This window comes from Pyxicephalus adspersus, chromosome 7 (assembly GCF_032062135.1).
Source record: "Pyxicephalus adspersus chromosome 7, UCB_Pads_2.0, whole genome shotgun sequence".
In the NCBI taxonomy this organism is placed as follows: domain Eukaryota; kingdom Metazoa; phylum Chordata; class Amphibia; order Anura; family Pyxicephalidae; genus Pyxicephalus; species Pyxicephalus adspersus.
Window position 1 is genome coordinate 14,605,732 of NC_092864.1, and position 20,467 is coordinate 14,626,198.

The following is a 20,467-nucleotide window of genomic DNA, read 5'->3' on the forward strand; positions in this document are numbered from 1 at the left end:
CGTCCAGTCAGTGAACACGTGACTGTTGATCTGTGGCGGGTGCTGAGTATGTATGATGTCATGTTGTCATGTATGTGCTGTGCTCAGGAGGGGTTGTCACTGTGTAGGGGGTTCAGGAAACCCGGGATAATCAAGGGGGATGCGGAACTACAAGGCCTAGCATGTCTTATTAGACAGGAGTCTTGTAGTTTTTGTCTTTTGAATACTTTACCGTATTTGTCATTCTCACTCCCAGGCCTGATTCGCTTGGGGCTAATGTACTGATTTTTATGTATGAAGTATATACAAAGTTAAATGTTTGTAAATAGTAGTACAGGGTTAGAATCCTTGTCAGGGGTTCTATTTTCTGGTGTCTGTGCCCCAATATGGGGATTTCCCTTCACTTCCTGTACTGGAGACACAACAGGAAGTTATATTAAATCCCCTTTAAGGGCTTACTTGCATATGTATATTACAGATGTGACCCCATTACCATCTTATTATGAAAACTGCACCGGCTGCCTAATGCATTAATGTAAATCTGCTCCTCAGCCTATGTTATTTTGGAATTATTGCATTGCACCATTCATGGTATGTGTGGTACCATGTTTACATGCATGTGCAATATGTGTGAATGGGCCCTTGGAGGGTAATGTCCTAAAGAGGTTCACATGTTCTAGTGACAACATTTTATCACAGGGGCAATAGTAGACACCATTATGAAAAGAGATCAGGAATTTGCCCGATGCGGTCACAGACAGCAATACAAATCTGACCGGTTCTATCCCTTCCTAAACAGGACACTGGGATCTGTATTCCTCTAGTATGGTGTATCTTTTGGTAACAACAATGCATTGCATTACTGGGTATCAGTGAGTTCTGTCACCCTGGTACAGGAAGTTGATGTAAAGCTTCCATATATTTCCTTTTTTTGGGATGAGATTTTCCTTAATGAGACCCTGTCATGGTATAAAAAGCAAAGCATATAAATGTAAACAAAGGACACTGAATTCCTAACTCTTGGTACTTCACTGCAGAGAACCGAATCCCTTAAGGTCTGCTGGGAAAGCGACATTTTAGGAGCTCTGTGATCAATTACAAGCTGATACATTACTGTTCATACTACACAGCACACATGGGCAGTAAGTGGTGTTAGCTTTACCACCAAGATGAATAAATTATTCTGTTTATGGTGTGTTAGTGTTATTATATTTCTTCATTTTTATATTTCAGCAAGCGATGGAAAATGTGCAAGAGAAATCTCTCACCCTGGAAGACAAAGCAAAGGTATTACAGCTTCCTGATCCATCAAAAGTTACTGCAAACATTACAGCTTCCACAGGGGGCGCTATCTGCTTCACTGGTGGGTTATTGAAGTTGGCCTCCCATTAGGGGTAAATACAGCCTTGTTCTGAGGTCGCCATTGTGGTTCCTTTACTGGTTCCAATAGACCTAGCCGGCCCCCAGTCACTGATATCCATGGCTCAGTACTCTGGCTGTAATATGAGTATAGATCCACTCATAGGGCTTTATTTCTAAAACAGGGAATCAGACATTCCCTAGTGGGAATCTTCCAAGTCCATGTGTTTCTATGACACGAATTCCCACCTGGGAATCTCATATTTTCCTATTATTTAAATAGAGCCCATAGAGATAATAAAGGACTGTAGGGCATGGTATGGTAATGAATGGTATGAACTGGTTTTCAAAATGTTGTGCAGCACCATAAAGGGCAACACAGTGACAATGTCAGGATGGGGCAATGCTAAGATATTCACCTATGAGGAATCTACTGTGGGAAAGAATGGGGTCATAAATGACGACTTTGTTCAAAGTGAAGTGTGTAGTAAAACCAAAAGCAATTCAATACTTTTTTTTTTACATTTATGTATTTATTTTATTATTAACCAACGTACAAACAAACAAAACCATTTTAAATTGTAGAAAATATGGAAGTAATTGAAATCAGCAGTACTAGAATGGAATATCACCATACTTGTAAACAAAACAAGAGGGATGGGGACACACAGATAAATCAGTTCAGAGCAGCAGTCGCCAACCTTTCAGACCTCGCAGACCATTAAATTCATAATTTTAAATCCTGCGGACCATTAATATAAATAAATAATAATGAATAAAATAATGATCTTCCTAATGGTGCCTGACAAGGACTGTGGAGGCTCTGATTCATTGATCAGCTTACAGTTAGGTGAAGTATTATTATTGTTACTATTATCATTAGTTGCATTATCTTTAGTATTACTAAAGAAATGCAGGCATCTCCCCAGGCCCTTTTAGCTGGGCGCACCACCCGGCACTTTTCAGCACCCACCTGGCTGTTTTTGGATGGTTACCAAAGAGTTTGGTCACAATACGGGGGGCTGCCACCACCTACAATTTCTTCCCACCCAGCTTAAAAAAAATTCTGGGTTGAGCACGGAAATGTTAAATATTTGTTTGCTTTTTCTCACTCATTATGGGTTTATTTCATTCAAATCTAAGACCAAGCAAGAAATGATAGTTATCAAAGTCAAACTATTTGACTCCATTAAAAAAATACACAGTTCAGGCTATAATTACCTAAAAGATCAAATAAAATAAAACAATCGGATGAGAATCGGTATTTGCAGAGCGGGGTGACTGTTGTAATGGCGGAAACAATACTGAAGCGTATGGCTCGGTAACGTTTGCCTCATACAACTTAACACTACACTGACGTCACGCTGCACCTCCCTTGTTTTTCCATCTCTAGTACAGTTCGTGAATTTAGTACAATATAAAGGCGAAAATAGTCATTCCGAATATAAGAATTTATTAGAATATTATTTTTGTTTTATTATAAATAAAACATAAAAATTGCAAACATTGTCCAAATTTTTCTGTGAACAACCAAAATTTTCTCACGGACCACTGGTTGGCGACCACTGGTCTAAGGAACAATGGGGGTACAGGGTAGGGGTGTGGGGGCTATATTCCAATCTCATAAAGGAAAACTCCATATGGCAGATACATTCATTACTTCTAATGCAATTCATTTGTCTACTTGTGCAGCATTATGTATAGACTATGTATAGAAAGCTTCATTTCATTTCACATTATCAATATCCTTACTATTCCTAATAAAATAAAGAAGCAAATGGGAAGTTACAAATTAAACCCCCCCATGTACCTAGAAGACTTTGGATATGATAGTTTAGGTCAGGTTAGGACTGGTTGGACAGGACAATCTTTTACAATTGTTATATTCCCTATAATAAACCATGTCCACATGCCTTGGGTCCTCCACAACAGGTTAGCCTTTGTATGGGTGGGAAAATGGGCACATGGATTTAGAGTAAACCTGTGCTTTGATCCCTTAGTCAACTCAGATTCTTTACTTTCTTTACTACCCCACCTATTTTACCTTACTAGGAGCATGGGAAGTTGTCATGTGTAATCTACGAGTCAATGAAGTTGTAGCAAGCACAGGGATAAGGAATTTTTTTCTATGTTTGCTTGTGCTTGATGACTTGAAATTAATTATACAGAGAACTGAGCAAAAGAACTATTGCTTTGGGTGGAGGTTAAAGCAGAGCTGTTACTTTGCTTTGCCCAGGCCAATAAAAAATGTTTCCATGTTGCATGTGAACATCGAAAGAGTGGAGCTGTCAGTATTTTGTCTTCTTTAATATTTCTTGGGGAATGAAGTATGCTGGCATTGTGAAAATGCATGATGATTTTTTAACGTTTACTTCCTAAGTTTATGATTTGTCTTTTTTTTACAGCTTAAAGAAAGACTCGCCTTGCTGAAAAAAGAATACAAGAGAACAGTTAATCGTTTACAGGTACTTGCAGATGTGGTCATGTATACACCTGAGAGCTAGGCTCTGGTATCATTGGACAGTATTTGAAGTGGTACATCATCACACTCTGAATAGTTATTCTGTTATTAAAGCAAAACATTGTTCTCACTCTGAATATCTTTGATGCCATATAACATCCTAAAGTGAACATGTGTTCACTTATGCAATTTAAAGCAACATGTTCAGTGTTCTCCCCAGCCCCTTTTATCTGGGTGCACCACCCAACACTTTTCAGCAGCTGGACAGATCAGTACCATTAAAATGAACATTTGCTATTCACAAGCGTTAAACTCAGAAGAGAAAATAAGGCAGGTCAGGCATGTATTTTATTTTACTTTGAACTCTCCTTTTTATGTTATAGTTCCCTGATAACACAAATAAAATGTAGGAGGTCCCTTACTATAAGCCAACCAGTCTGTATTGCATAGAACGGCTTGGTTTTCAGGCCCTGGGAACTTAAGATGGAGCTGTTTAGAAAGCTTGCACGAGCAGGCATGGAAAGAACCTTAGTCACATGACGGTGCTGTTGACAAGTTTTTAGGGTGATGTTGGAGGAAGCTTCGGTTGTGATTAGTGGCATCTGGTTGTCCAGCCTGGCAGTAGTGTGTGAATTACATGACTGGCTGAGTACAATGACATATATTCAGGCCAGTAAAATAATTCAGTAAAATAAAATAATGTATGTGTTTCACTTGTAAAATTGTTTGCTGGAGTTCAGCTTTAAAACTTCAGTTCCCATAAAATCATGGTTTAAATATTGATCTAGAAATGTTGTCAGACTCTCCAACATATAGGCCGACTTGGTGAATTATGCTTAAAGGCTTATAAAGATTTAGTTTTCTTTGATACATTGATGTTGAAAGTTGGGTAAATAGAATTCATGTTCTTGTGACAGAAATCTGAGAGAGCTGAAATGGTGAAAACTCATGTCAAGAGAATCATTGAAGAACAGAACCGACTGCTAAACCAGGAAAGCACTGGACAGGATAGCGGGCTGCTGTCTGCAGGTTGGCTACTTTTTTTAACTAAATTATATATTTTTGATTGTAAATTGACGAATGAATGTGTACATTTCTGAGTAGTTTATATCCTGCTGATGTTACAGAAACATTTAGCATTGGTTTAGCAGGGGTTGGTTTGGTCTGGGAAACCAGTCTGTGAGGCTTTTTCATGTAGATAGTAAGAATTTCTTTAATTACATACAGTGCAGTTATTTCTACTAACCTCCATATTACTTCTGTCTCCTGTAATGATATGGAGGTCAGAGGCTAAAACCAGTCAACGCTTAAGGGATCAACTCTCCAAAACGTGTAGGAGTGGCATTTGGCAGCTTAGGCTGCAGAAAAGATAATTATATACAGTTTACCTTCAGGTATTCCTTTATCTGAGTCTTTTATTTATTTCCAAAGTTACTTAAAGCAAATGTGTGCTTTCCCCATGCAAGGGTATGCAACAGACTGATTTAATGCCCCCCTGAATCAGCACATTCTGTACACTTTTCCTTCCCCATCACTCCATTCAGCTGAAAAAAAATACACACTACTTTTAAGTACAAGGAAGCATATAACACGCCAAATCCACACACAGGACAGTGCAGGTACATGGGGGTAGGGTGGGAGCTTTTAACACAAAGTAAGCGCTGACTAGCATGACTGTGGGATTACATAGTGCTTAATTTCCTAGTTCCCAGACCAGAAAGAGGCCTTCCCTGCTTCATGGCCATGGGCTATAGTTCATATGCATTTAAAAAATCAAACAGTGGTTACTGGTATGATTTTTCTTCTGTTTAATCCCTTTTGTGTTGCAGGTCATACAAGCAATGCGTCAGGAGATCCTGGAGACTCTCATACAGTTTTTGAGAGACCTTTAGCAGACAAACAGCGAAAGCCATGTGTCTCCTTTAATTTGAACCCTGAAATTGTCAACAGTGATTGCATGACCCCTCTGTGCTCCAGTGGTGAGAGCAGTGGACAAGAAGCTGAAGGAAACAAAGCTAATCAGTCTAGCCACATTTCTAGAAGTCGGCTGAAGTTAAGCCGGTCAGGGAGAAGAGTCTGTTTTTCTGAATCCCCATCCCCAAGAACATTTCCTGTCAGCAGTCTTGTGAATGTTCTGGATGGAAAGGAAGGTACTGGAGATAGAAGTCTATCACCAGTGTTCAAGAAGCATCCTACAGACGGTGCTCCTCTGAAACCAGACAATTCGACAGCTAGATATTGTTCAGAGGACACAAAGCCTAAAGATGTTGCACATGAGGTTATTGATTCTTCTGGTACTGCATTGTTATTACTGGGGACAGCAGATAACTCCCCGGGTAAAGTTAAAAATAATTATGACACTTTACAATCAGTTGGTGCAGAAATTACCACATGTAATAATCTGGTACAATACTGTGTGGAAAATGAATCCAGTAAGTCAAAAGCCAAAGAGGAGCAACCACTACCTTCATCAAAACCTTCAGATACAGAAGCAGCATGCAATCTCACTTGTTGCCTTTTGGCCACACCACCACCACAAACACTTGATCTTGAAAACCCCACAGATCTAAAGACAACCTCTCAACCCAGTTCTTCTCTATCTCCTCAGAACCAGACCCTGGCAAACCTTAAGGTTCCCACTGAAAGTACTGTGATAAAGGAAGAACGTAACCCATTCTGTTCCTGCACCCTGGTAGAGGGATTGTTATTCCCAGTGGAATATTATATCAGGACAACACGCCGCATGACCAGCTGCCAGAGAAAAGTTGATCTTGATGCAGTAATTAGCAACCATCTTGGCACAGGAAGAAAGGGATCGAGAGGAAGGTCTCGGCGAAACAGCACATCTTTGTCCACACCAATAAGCACTGGTGATAAACTTTCTAACTCCCTGACTCCTCTCAGTCGTCCTGCTGCAAGTAGCAGTGCTGGGGAGGTTACACGATCCAAGCGTGGAAGGGGAAGGAAGTCCTGTCCTGCTGTTCTTACTTCTGGTTTAAAAGAAGTATCTGTACAGCTTAAGTTTGGTGCTGAGAACAGCCTAACGCCAAGTGGCTCACAAAGTGAGAAAGAAAACTGTGAAGAGACATTGGCAAGAAAGGAGACACACAATACTTTAAAGTACACTACTCATATAACTGCTGGTTCCCAGAAAAAAGAGGTAGGAAGATTTATGACATTTCTGTCTGATAAGAAGACATACCGTCTTAGATCTCAGGAGGCCTCTGTTTTCAATGTACATACCTCAGCTGGTGAGGAAGATGGCAAGCTTTGTAATCTCAGAAACACAAAGGAAGCCAGCAACCCTACAAGTAAGTGTCAGAGGGAAAGGAGATTTGCTTGCCAAAACTTTATTTATTTTTTTCTTTTATGTGAGTTTGTTTAAGCTTCCCCAGCAATTATTAATATTATAATAAATAATATATTATTATTATAAAATAATATAATAATAAATTATAACATAAACTGGCATCTATTTCTCAGATTCCTGTAAATTGTAGATGGCAGGTTCAGACTTGGTAACGCTTTAAAGCGGAACTAAAGTGAAAATGATAAAAATCACAATTACCCTTAATTCTGCAGATTCCTTGTTGAAGCTTAAGATGTTCTTGATTGGGTCCGGCGCCATCCTGGAATTCTCCTTCATTTCGGTGCCGAGGAAGCGTTGGGTGCCGCCATCCTCGGCTTTCTCTCTTTTTCTGGCTATGTCACCCAATCTCGCACTGCACGAGATCGGGTGACAAAGCCTGTTGTAAAAGGTAAAAAGAGTGCCGATCTCACTGCGTATGCGTGAGATTGGCATCTCTTTCCCCTCAGTCAAGGAAAATACCCCTTCTGCGCATGCCTGAGATCGGGCATGCGCAGTAGGAGCAGCCAAGAGCCTCCCAGGATGTGTGACGTAGGTATACCAGGAGGCTCTGCGCTCCGATCAAGACAGAATAGGAGGGGCTTTGCCTTTGTTTTGCAATTAAAAAAAACAAAACAAAAAAAAAAAAAACAATATTTTTACTTTATATAAAAGGGTTGTCTACCCTTTTATGTAAAGTAAAAATTTGAGTTTAGATTCGCTTGTAGAAGTGCTTTTAATGCTCCCAGAGTGCTTAGGAAATGCTAACACCTTAAAAAGGGGTCTGACTGGTATGATAGCCTTGGCACTGATAGCCTGGCACTGATAGCCTGGCACTGATGCATTTATATTATAAATACCTAATAAAGTTCAGATTCAGAAGCTGGTAAGGTTTTGGTTTCCTTCCTGAGATATAGAAGGGCAAGGTAGTCTGTTTTCCCCCCTCTTCTTACCATATTGTTGGTAGGTACAACCGGGGTGTCTAGGATATAACAGCTATACAGGTACACTTTAATCCTACAGTCTCTTTGTAAGGTCACAAAGCTGAAAGTTTTGGAACCAATGGAGCTTTTTTATTTTCCAAAATCTGTTTGGTCTATTTTTAGATGCTAAATATATTTTTGTTTCTATACATAATGTCTTTCCTGCAGGCTCGCCAATACCTCTCCTCAGCGGCAGGGTCAATCTGGACCATCTGTCTCACTGCTTGAAAATTACAGACTTCCATTTGCCAGATGAGGACTTTGGCATTCTGAAGCTTGAAAAGCTGAAATCATTAAATCACTTGGAGCTATTTACACCCCATATGACCAGAGAGAGAAGACGGTGCAGTCAGCTTCCTAAGAATGACAGCAATACAGGTAGCACAGAAGTGCTGCAAGAAGGGGATCTGGGGGCTAGGTTCCAAAAATCTGAGGAAGACTTAAAATTATTAGAAACTAAGGAAAGCTGTTTGAAAGTTAATCATCCTCCCTGCAGCAAGGAAAGCACTTTAGAAAATGTTATAGAGAAACCATCTAATGTAGCAGAACCTTCTCATTCTTCTAGTGGTGAACCACCAAATGGGCTTCTCCCAGAGCCGTCACTTGTTATAAGTGGAGTCCTAGCCTCCAAGGAAAAAACTTCCAATCCTCCTACAAATGGCTTTCCAATCAACCCATCTCCTAATAACACCAATCATAGTCATACCAACTTAATTCAGGAAAGACCGCTTCCTGATAATGAAATAGCCCAAACCATTTTTCCAACAACCCCTCATAACTTAAGTGGTAATGGAAAACAAGCTTGTATTCCAGTTACTGAAGCTTCAGAAGTTGTTGAGAGTGTGGGGGCAAATCCTGACCTACACAAAAATATAGATGATCATACAATATCAGATATACAGTGCAAACTATCTTCTAAACTGCACAGTAGTGTCCTCTTATCTACATCATTATGCTCTGTCCCTCTAGAGAGCATGAATGAATTTGGGGATGCAACTTGCACACCAGGGCTTCCCTATTTAGGTTCAACTCCAGCCCTCTTACCTTTATTACAGAGCAGCAGTACATCTGTTGCTTGCAGTCCAGCATATAAAGGGCAAGAAGAAATCCTGCATTCAGAAGTGTGTGTAGAAGAAGACCATAATTGTTTGTCTTTGAGTGGTTTGGACACTACTAGAGATACAGAAGACACCAAGCAACATAATGATGTATTAGGACAAGATTATACCATGATGGTAAAAGGTCATTGTGAAGATCTGGAGCATGAAGAAAAGAGCCTACCAGCTGAAACACATAAGGACAAATCATTTCCTGTAAGTTGATTTGACTGTATGCCTGGAGAGAAGAGAGCAAATATTGTGCTCCATGATAATTAAAAAAGCTCTGACTTACCTAGCAGAAGGCATGTCAGGCTATTTCAGTGAGAGTTCACTGCTTTGATATAGAGAACACGGGTGGCTCTCTGCAGAGTTCTGGCAGTGGGTAGTCCTTTTAAATTAGCCAGTGGCTGCTTTCTAAAGAATACCATTAGTTGGACTTTGTACTCTTATTTAGATGCACCTGGAATGTATTTAGCTTGGACTTTAAAGGGAAGCAAATGCAGTCTAGGAAAGTACACATTTTGATCTATAGGAAGATTTACTGACAAATTTAAGGAATGCTTACAAGCTTGTTTGTCCATACAGATTGATTATCTGTGGCAGTTGTCTGTTTGGCAGTACAGTCAGCAGCCTTGCTGAATGACTAGTGGAGTAACTACATTCAGTATCAGTTGTTTTTAGTCACTATCAGCAGAATGATAGCACTTCATTACAAAGCAGCAAGCAGACCCTGCCCGTGTAGTAAGCCAATATGGCAGTGAAAGTATACCTGTCTTAAAGGAAATATGGATTAGGTCCAAATATGCTAAGAGTAGTTCTTGAAAGGATGTCCAACGTTCTGTCCAGACCTACATTCCTCAAAAGGCCATTTCCTACCGGACAGAGCTGACAACACTACATCCATACAGAGGCAGCATTGTCAGCAAGCGGCAAAAAGTTAGAATTTTTTGCAGGATTACAAATTATTTTTCAGATTGCAACATTTTTAAATCAATAAAACATGGGGAAATAAACAGTTCATTTTTTTAATCCTTGTCATGTGATTCTTGGTGTATAAGGCAGTTTAAATATATCACTTATCTTCTTGACTGGAACTGAAACTACTTCTAATATTAGTGGATGGGCAGCACAGGGGCAGTTAGCACCATGGCCTTTGCAGCTCTAGGGAATCGGGACACTATCTGCATGGAGTTTGCAGGTTCTTCCCGTGTTGGAGGGGGTTTCCTCCCACATTCTAAAAACTTGCAGTTGGGTTAATTGGCTTTCCCCTGAAATTAGACTTCACAGTCTAGAAATCTGACTTTAGACTGTGTTAAAGTCATACGACTATGGTAGGGACATTAGATTGTGAGCCCCTTTAAGGGACAGCTAGTGACATGACTTTGGACTTTGTACAGCGCTGTGTAATATGTTGGTGCCATATAAATACTGTTTAGTAGTAATAATAATAATAATGTAATTCTTTGTTTCCTCAGGTTATGTCAGAAGAGGCTGCTAATGAGGATACAGAAACTGTAACCGTAACAGGGGGTCACCTACATCTGCTTTCAGAAATAAAGGTCAGTATGCTGACAATTCCATCCCATCTGGCCATGCTTTATGTTTTATAGCCTGTGTCCACTTTGCCATTTAATTATCCATAAAGCACCAGGGGCTCACTGTTACCTATGGGTACATTAAAGGCCATTTGAAAGTAAAATACTGCATTACCTGACATAAAATCAGCAAAGCAGTGTCTTCCCCAGGTATCCTTGCTGCAGAGCATAACAGAGAGTTACTACTTTTAGTCTTTCAGTAATGACTTTTTTCATGGGCTATAATACTAAACAGTTGGCCAAAGTTAGAAAACATTTAGCAGGTGAAAAAGTAAACATGCTCGTTACACTATTTATCTAGCTCTTTGTATGCAATTCTCTCTAATCGAAATCTATGTGTTGTGTTTGCAGGACAGCTGTGGTAATGGTTTTGCAGTGGATCTATGCCCGGTTTGGTGGGAGTTTTCTGAAAGCCCTGAGCTCTGTATTGTGTCCGCAAGCGAATCATCTGTTTGCCTTTGGAGACCCCAGGCAGAGGGGACTTGGGAATGTTCTCACATCTGGACTTTTACAGAGGTAAGAAACTAATATTAACCTTTAGTTATATACAGATGTTACAGACACCCTTATGTACCTATTAATAACAAAACTGAAAAGCTTCTGTCTTGGCCTGTCACCTTCCCATAGACATGGCAGCCGTGTCTTTACTAAGCAAATTGCCAGGTGTTGGAATTAGTTTGCTTCCAATTAAATGAAGACATTTTACCTAAACTTTGCGTGTGGACTATAGTAAAAAGGGAATACCCTGAGGAAATTGGTTGTTAGAGGTAACAGGCTTCCTTCCATCTGTCTATTTTTTAAATAATTTGGCTCATATGTTTAATTCTAGATGCCAGTTATTCAGATACTTCCATTATCTCAAGAGAAGAATATTTTTTGTGTTGCCTTAGGAAATCTCGAAATCACCGAGATCTGGTAAGGACCAATTCTTACGATTTTTAAAAAAACAGGTCTTGGTTTAGATTAAGGTAGTTTTTGTGGGACATAGGTGCCCAAAGTTTGGACAGCCTAATAACATTATTTTGGGTACCCATCATGGGTAATTACTTTGTCATGATATCATTGCTGCAGGCCCTCACTGGTCATTCTATCTATCTATGTTACAGTAAAGTACATTTTTTAATCCTAATTATTAGATTGCATCTGTCTTGTCTGTGGTGTAACTTAATTTTTATTTGGGTACAGGGCTTTATTCACACCCCCCAAAAAGCTTGGTTGGGAAAAGCAGCTGGTAAAACGTGGTCAGGTTAAAACTGCACTGGGTCTGTCAAGGCACCGTCTGGTCAGCAGTGGCATTGGAGAGGACAGCCAGGTGGTGGAAGTGCAACAGTTGTCAGAGACAGGAAGGTAAGGAAAAATATTTAAAGAAGATTTTGCAATGAAATGCAAGGTCTCCTCAAATTCCACAGGGCCTCTTGTTTCCAACAGGCACCTATTGTTAGTAAATGTAGCATGAAACAAAGCGTGATGTCTCCATCCTTCCAGGTACTTTCCTAGGAAAATATATAGCAGGCAAAATCCAGCAAGAACATACTCCACTCCATTGCCTAAATGTCATGCAATTTCCATCTATTTCCTTTACCTTGTAATCTGTTCTTCTTACAGGCAATATACTCTTAAGAAGCATTTCTAAAATTATTATATTTCAGTAACAGAATATGTGGTGTTCCTGGTATGTTTTGATGTTTTGCAATACACTCTATTGTCTTATCTTTCTGCAGTACAGTGGAGTCTCTTTTATTGGAGGCCCCCAGAAACGGTGTTCTGGCTTTCTGTGAAGTGGAAGGAGAAAGAGACGCTTTAGTTGGATCCACCGTGGATACCTATGTGGTTGTTTGGTAAGCCTGTCTATTCGTCTGACATCGGTTATACCATTTAAGACATTTCTAAAAGATTACATTCAATAAAAGTGGCCATTGTTTGTTTGACCAATGTGCATTTTATATTAGCGAGGATCGATTCCCCCACAACCACTAACCAATCATCGCTTCCTGATTTTTACGTTTAATGCCATCAGTGCCGGGTCGTAAGTGTTAACAGCAGGGAGTGCTTCCATTTGATGGTGATTGTTAGGGAGTGCTTCTGGGAGTGCAATTGTCTCTGGTATGCTCACACAGTAGTAGTTATTTAGCAAAGCTTCAAGTTCATCAACTAGATAACATTATATATTCATAGAACAACCAGTGCTCTTCTGATGCGTTGTGGCCTGTAGCTCCAGACTCCCCTTGCTTTTCTATTGAGCACATAGTGTGATGGTCATCCTTGTGGACCAGTAAGAAGGTGATGAGAGCAGGAAGGGTTAATCCTAGGAGTGTGACCATGAGAGTTCTGGCTGCTGTTAGAAGAGCTTCCAGTATTTTTGTATGACCAAGACTGCAATCTTTTTCTTACTCTACTGCTGCAAACACTAAAGTATTATTTATATAGATTGCTAATTATTGCCATTTATCATAACCATTTTTGCTTTGCTAAAGTGATTTTGTCCAATATGTCAGTGTTGACTGTTTTGCCTTGTAGGAATGCTGTCACTGGACATCTTCTGAGTGTGATCTTTATGGGTGACCACTGCTCTGACCTCACCTGTCTCAGCGCAACATCTGACTCTGTGAGCCACTTCTTCTATTAGAATTTATTTTATAGAAATGTGTTCTTGTTTTTTTTATTCATGTCTTTTTGTCAATGTGTGCCCTTTTGTTTCTGGAGCCAATACTGTGCTTGTTTGTCAGGGTTTGTTGTTTTTAGTCGTCGGAAGTCTGTTCAGTAAACCATGTGAGGAAGCTGGCAGCTGCGTATTCAAGCTGATTGCCACCAATCCACGAGGAGGGGCCAGCACTTCCATTATGTCTTATGTATTTCCAGACAAATCCAGGAGCAGGTAAGAAGTTATTAATGAAGATTTGTTAACCTACATTATACAATAAACAGAGCCGATCCATTAACCATTTCAAGCTGGAAAAAGCACAGGTTTCTTAAAAAATTGAAAGCAAAACTATTTGATGCTGAATGGCACTAAAATCAAAAACTCTGTTTGTTGTATCAATCTAGATATCTGGAAGGAGATGTGAAAAGACAAAAGGCAGCTGCAGTATTGACCTGTGGATGTATAGCACTCTGGGATTTATCCAAAAAACATTATAGCATTGCGCTTCCCCCCAGCTTGGATGCTCCATGGTGCCTTGTTCGGTGGAGCCACAGTCCTTCCTGCTTGCTGACTGGAAAAAAAGACGGAACAATTTGCATCTATAAATATACAGAACACTGCTCAGATGAGAAGAGGTGACCGTGGAGAAATCATACACCGGAGACGATGCCATAACAAGCTTTGAACGGTTTCTTGTAGAGGGAACCCAAGTATCTCTGTTACCACAACAGCCACATTACTAACCTGTACTGGAAGCAGGGGTGTACCAGAAATGAGTGGGTGAAGCTTTAGATAAGGTCCCCATTTCCTGGGAAGAAATTATCAAAAAGAAAAAAAAAGCGCTGGAAAAGGTGCAGCAACCTGCAGGTGTTCCTTCCCTAACATACTGTACACTTAACACATACCTACCTGAGCTCGTTCTGAAATGCTGTTGTTGCAGTGATAGCAAAGCCCCAGATTGGAAGATTATGTGAAAATGACATTTAATATGAGCACACAATCTTATAAATAATGGTGATACTACAGCATGCTCTCTTCTCTGAACTTGGTGTCAAATATAAAACAGCCAGGGTATAATGTACAAGCATGGTCGGTTTTTTAAGAGCCCCAACGAATGACTCGCGGCATGGTTGCAATGGGACAGCTTTGGTGTCTTCAGTGTCAGGGCCTAGTTGGGATACACCTATTCAACCAAATTTCTACCTCATTCCAGCACTTACACTTGGGTATAGGTTTGACCTGAACACCAGGCAGTTGTAAAGGTGAAACTGGGCAACATAATAATAACTTTAACAGTTTAATAAAAGAACATAAATTGGGGGCAAAAAAAATACAACAAAGCAATTCCAATCCTATCCGCATATGGTTGGGCTGAACCACTGTTTTACTTTTCTTTAATTGTTACATCTTTGATTGTTTTACAACTTCAACTACATTATCCAGGTTTAGTTCCAAAATAGATGTACATCGTTTAAAGGTTCCAGGAATTTCATATTTTTTTTATAGTGTAGGGAAGAGCTATAACCCTTTGTGATTTTTTTTCAATGTGTGTCCTGTTGCCAAAACTTTTCCTTCTGGAAATCAACAGAAACTTGAAGGAAACCTCCCAAGGTGGGGAAATTTTCACTTTTGGACAGTCACCTCCAAACTTTTGGATCAGTAATGGTAATGCAGAGTTCTCCGCAGATTTTATTTTAAGCTGGGTGTGAGGAAGCTGTAGGTGGTTGGCAGCCCCTGTATTGTGACCCAACCTTTCAGTAAGCACCCAAAAACTAAGCTGGGTAGTGCACCTAGCTAAAAGGGGCTGGGGAGAACACTGTAATGATTGGGTTGATCTCCTCAACAGGAACACAGATTGGAAGAGATACTTGATAGATGTGACCCTTCCCTGACCTATTTAAAACATAAAAAATGTATTTGCCAAAAAAAGCACTTTAAGGCCAGGTTTAGACCTGTGACAAGAACAAGTGTTCCCATGTGGCTTCCCGCAGCTGGAAACTTGGCTGTTGCTCAGATGCCCACACCACTGCCATATTTATTGGCAGAGGGTCATTGAGCTGTACTAAATCACTGCCACCTCCATTTATTCTCAATGGGCTGCTGTGAGAAGTTATATGTAGCACCTCACCCGAGAAATCGGTAACCACACCACAACCTTACCGCCAGTGTGAACCTAACCTTAGTGCCTGGATCAATCTATGGGTTGGTGAGGATAAGAACACAGTTGTTTATAAATGCTATCACCCTGTGCCAAATGCTACCAATGCAGTGTTGTGTTTATATGAAACTCATATGCTTGCTTAAAACCTCTCTACAAATTTGGGGGGCTACAAACTATAAAAATATATATGTACTGGAGTATTTCACATAAAGTGACCACACCACTGCATTCCTTTTAAACACTAGTTTTTGAGCATTACTATGTTGATAAAGTTGAGAAACTGTTGTAGTTTTACAAGGAGTTACTATTTTCAAAGTACTGTATTGTGAATATTTTGTAAAATCATTTTTATATGGATATTTTCCAATGAGAATGTAAAAAGAAAGTATATGTAAAAGTTAATTAAAAGATGCTTTTTACAATGATGACTTTTCTTTGCATCTCAGCCTCCTTGGCCTCACTTTTTGGACACTGGAAACATTAATAGGAATGAAAGGCATCACATATATAGTTGTGTTCAGAATAATAGCAGTGTGTTTAAAGAAGTGAATAAAGCTCACAATCCTTATAATAGCTTTTGTTTCCATACATGCAAATGCATTGGGAAGAGTGCACATTCCATTACATTATTATTACATTACATTGTGTTACATTCTATTACATTATTCCTATACAGAAAGTGCAGAAAATGGAATATTAGGCTGTTCAAATATAATAGCAGTGTCTGCATTCTTCTTTGCAAACTCAAACATTTGCTTATAAACTGAAAAAAGTTCGGGATTTTGCTTTTCTTTGAATCATTAAACTAATATTTAGTTGTCTAATCACTGTTTCTGGGACCTATGCAGGTATTCAAGCCCAGATTGGACTACATTCCACAAATCTGCATTTCTTGGTTTTGTCCTAGAAACAGATTTTTTTTATGTCATCCTGCAAGTTTTCCATTGGATTAAGGTCTGGGGATTGGGCTGGCTCTTCCATAACACCAATCTTTTTGGACGTCGCTCGTTTACTGGTATGCTTGGGGTCGCTGTATTGTTGAAGCACCCATTTCAAGGTCAATTTCCTCTTTGGCATAAGGCAACATAACCTCTTCAGGTATTTTGATTCAAACTGATCCATAATCCCTGGTATGTGATAAATAAACCCTGAGTATGAGAAAAATCCCATTTGTCAGTGGTCCCGGGCCACGGGCTTGTACTGATCCGTGCTTGGTGGGTTGGGGGCTGTGGCTGATGGGAGGAGGTGGCGGCGCCTGCCATCCTTGCACTGCTCTGGAGCTGGTGGCGGCGGGGCTCGGGTGGTTCTTCTTGCACTGCTCGCATGGAAGGTGCTGGGAATGGCAAAGCGGTATAAATGGGGCTAGCATGTTCCTGGCGGCTCTGCCGCTTGACAGAACACCAGCTTTCTTACACTGCTCTGCTGTTCTCAGCTGGTGTGCTGGCAGGAGGCGAAGCTGCTGGGGGTGGCAGAGTGGTGTAGGCTGTACATGTAATGGGCCATTGCAAAATTATGTGGTGTGTTGCCAGGCCTCGCTGTCAGGTTGGGGACCACCTGCCTTATATGAAGATGCTTGCAACACCATGCTTCAAAGTCTTCACAATGTACTGTGGCTTGAATTCAGTGTTTGGGGGTCATCTGACAAACTGTATGTGGCCCCTAGACTCAAAAAAATCTTTCATCTGGGAGTACAGAATGCTGAGCCAATATGTTGTAGAGATCTGAGAATATGAGCAGTTCTGTAGTGTAGCAGCAGCCTGGATCGGCTAACACTGTTCAGTCCATGAAAAGTGCTGTGTTGTCAACCCATGACAGGACTTAGGGGCCCAGTTTATTTCTGGAAGATCAGCAGGTATTTTCTGTACTTGCAGGGCAGTTAAAGGGATATAACACGGGGGAAGGTCATGTATTAGAGATATATTTTTGAATGCTCCGGCTCCAATAGTTCCTAACTTCCCCTGGCAAATCCGGCCGCAACCCACGGCTTCGGGGCCGCGGGTTGCCTGCCGGCATTAGGCCTGAACGAACTACCGGCTGGGCCGTATCTGGCCTAAAGGCCAGAGGTTGCCGACACCTGTGTTAAGGTATCATATAATGTGATCATAAAATCCAGATCTTCTCATTTTCCTGCAGCAGAACTGCTTTCTTCTACTTTTTTTTTTCATTTGATGTCACCTTTCTAGCTCTGGCAGAGCATTGCCTTACTTATAATTTTCATTAGCACTGTACAGCTTTGTAGTTTTGAAAAAAATCTAGCTGCACTCTGCATACATCCAGCAAATAACAAACATCAAAGATCTAGATCATACTTTCCTGACCTTTTTAACATGGTGGAACCCTTGAATAACTTTCAAGTCTTCAGGTAAACCCTAGTAAAATTCCTATATCCACAGCTCACAGTACATTAGTGTGATGGTCAGTGGGAAGAATTCCTCTTACATTGCAGGCCATTGGGAAGAATGTCACTCTTACATTGGTGGTCAGTGGGAAGAATTCCTCTTACATTGGTGGTCAGTGGGAAGATTGTTACTCTTACAGATAGCCAAAAAGATCATGGGTGTTACTTGAACTTAAAATACATTTCTCATTGTTCAAGGAAACCCTAGTAAACTCTGGAGGAACCCTGATGGAGGAACACTGATCTAGATAAGAGAAAAAGTGGAAAGATAGCGGCTCTTTATGGCAGAAAAAAAGTCTAGCATGACATAAAACCTTTTATTTCAATTACTAAAACATATACTTCTAAGAAACATAATTGGTAAAAGAGGCCATAGCAATATTGAACCATGACTTTTTTAAAATACTCTCACTAAAGAGTCCAAGATGTGGGTTAGTACTGTACTTATAGTCTCTCCTGACACGTTTCGCCCTAAACGGGCTTCCTCACACTGATCTAGATAGTCAAGACCAGATTCCTCCCTTTGTGATGGTTTCACCCATGTGGGTTTAATCTAAAAGTCTATATGCAGTCTGCCATTACTTTGGGGCTGTGATTTGGGCCTTTTGGAGGGAATGGCGTATGACGGTATAGAGATGATTACTGGATCTCATGATGCCAGTGGTAGACATGTCAGTTTCAGAGGTGCCTTACTGGGGGCCCTGTGTTATTATTATTACTACTACACTATTTTTATATAGCACCAACATATTACACAGCGCTGTACAAAGTCCATACTCATGTGACTAGTTGTCCCTCAAAGGAGCTCACAATCTAATGTCCCTACCATAGTCATATGTCAATAAGTCTAGGGTCAATTTTGGGGTGAAGCCAATTAATGTTTTGGAATGTGGGAGGAAACCAGAGTACCCTGAGAAATCTCACGCAACATGGGGTAACCTGCAAACTCCATGCAGATGATGTCCTGGCTGAGATTTGAACCTGGGACCTAGCGCTGCAAAGGCCAGAGTGCTAACCAGTGAGCCAATGTGCATTGAAATCTGCAGCAATTAAAACAGAGCACACTTTATTTCCGGGCTGGAGAATATCGGGCATCGCCCAGCCTTTCCCTCCCCAGCCTGACTATTCCAGACTCGTCCTTTTCATTCCTTGGGCCTGATTTAATAAAGCCAAGACTGGAGATGATAGACGATCATGGGAGAACCTGGGGGATCCAGCAAACCTGGAATGGATTTCTTAAAATCATTTCCTATTATTTGGCAAATGTTTTCAATCTTGGGACCTGATCCATTCCAGGTGTGCTTTATCACCCAGGTTCTCCCATGATCGTCTATCTTCTCCAGTCTTGGAGAGCTTTAACCCCCCTGGCGGTATACCCGAGTGTGACTCCAGGTGGTATTTACCTACAAATAGCGGTAATCATGAGTCACACTCGGGGTAGCTTTTAACTAAAAAAAAAAAACCCCACGTACCTTGTTCCGTTGTCAACCCCTGTTGTCCTGCTGGTCCCCGCAGGTCCCGGGGACACGTCCTTCCTCCTCGATCTCCAGCTGGCAAATGTAGCGAAGATCCCCGGGGTTTCCCGGTGACGTTGATGCATGCGTCGGTGCCGGTGGGCGGATTGGCGGGAAATTCAAATAATTTTGTATTGGTTTCAATACAAAATAACTGTATTGAGTCCAATACAAAAAAATATTAATATAATATATATATAAATAATATATATATATTATACATGCTACTGTACACTTATATTACATGTTTAAATATTTTTTTTTAACAGATTTTTGTCTTTTGTTATTTAAAGTTTATTATTAAATGTAATGAATTTATTAAATATCGGTGAGTTATGCCTAGGAATTACAGCCTACAATAATAAATACATTTTCATGCAATAAATTGTACCGCTTTTTGCATGAAAATTTGCACGGAATTAGACCGCTAGGGAGGTTAATATATCAGGCTCAATGGGTTGCAGTCTTTTTAATAATGGAGGCTCGCCATTACACGCTAATCTCAATGAGGCTGGGTGCTGTGTTATGTTCAGGAATCTATGTACAAATGACAGGGGAAAGGCTCCCCCCCAAAAAAATCAGCAATTGATTAATCAGATTTATAACAACCAATTTATTAACAGCGCATAAATAATTGCTATGGCAACCCTTGCCCTGTCCTATAAAATGCCCTGGGTGATAGGAATGACTGTCAAACCATGTGACAGGCTCAATGACACCCCGTGACCTTCTCCTCTGTCCTTATTGGGTGCAGCAAGATGGCGCGGGATTAAATAAAGTGGGTGTGCCAAAATGGCGGAGTGACATTCCCTCCGGTGTTATTTAACACCACAGACGTCACGTTGCTTTTGAGGTGATAAAAAAATCCACTTTATTTTATTACTAAACGGTTTCAAAGCGCAGACAGGCCGCTGTACGAGCGAAGTGTCT

The 20,467-nt window shown here is 40.5% G+C and overlaps 1 protein-coding gene across 3 annotated transcripts; it reads left to right on the forward strand.

Moving 5' to 3' along the window:
- PALB2 (partner and localizer of BRCA2) lies at window positions 1-16,065 on the forward strand. 3 transcript variants are annotated; one of them, XM_072417559.1, is made up of 15 exons: window positions 1-46; window positions 1,213-1,266; window positions 3,744-3,803; window positions 4,717-4,828; window positions 5,629-7,110; window positions 8,297-9,274; window positions 9,308-9,441; window positions 10,704-10,787; window positions 11,175-11,339; window positions 11,653-11,738; window positions 12,009-12,170; window positions 12,545-12,661; window positions 13,341-13,428; window positions 13,550-13,698; window positions 13,869-16,065. In XM_072417559.1, the coding sequence occupies exons 2-15, from the start codon at window positions 1,219-1,221 to the stop codon at window positions 14,101-14,103; spliced, it is 3,900 nt and encodes a 1,299-aa protein (XP_072273660.1). In that variant the 5' UTR covers window positions 1-46; window positions 1,213-1,218; the 3' UTR covers window positions 14,104-16,065. The 3 variants fall into 3 exon arrangements, with proteins under 3 accessions (XP_072273660.1, XP_072273658.1, XP_072273659.1); XM_072417557.1 differs by having other exon boundaries at window positions 8,297-9,441; XM_072417558.1 differs by lacking the exon at window positions 1-46 and adding an exon at window positions 1,052-1,121 and having other exon boundaries at window positions 8,297-9,441.
- The last annotated feature ends 4,402 nt before the right edge of the window (window positions 16,066-20,467 follow it).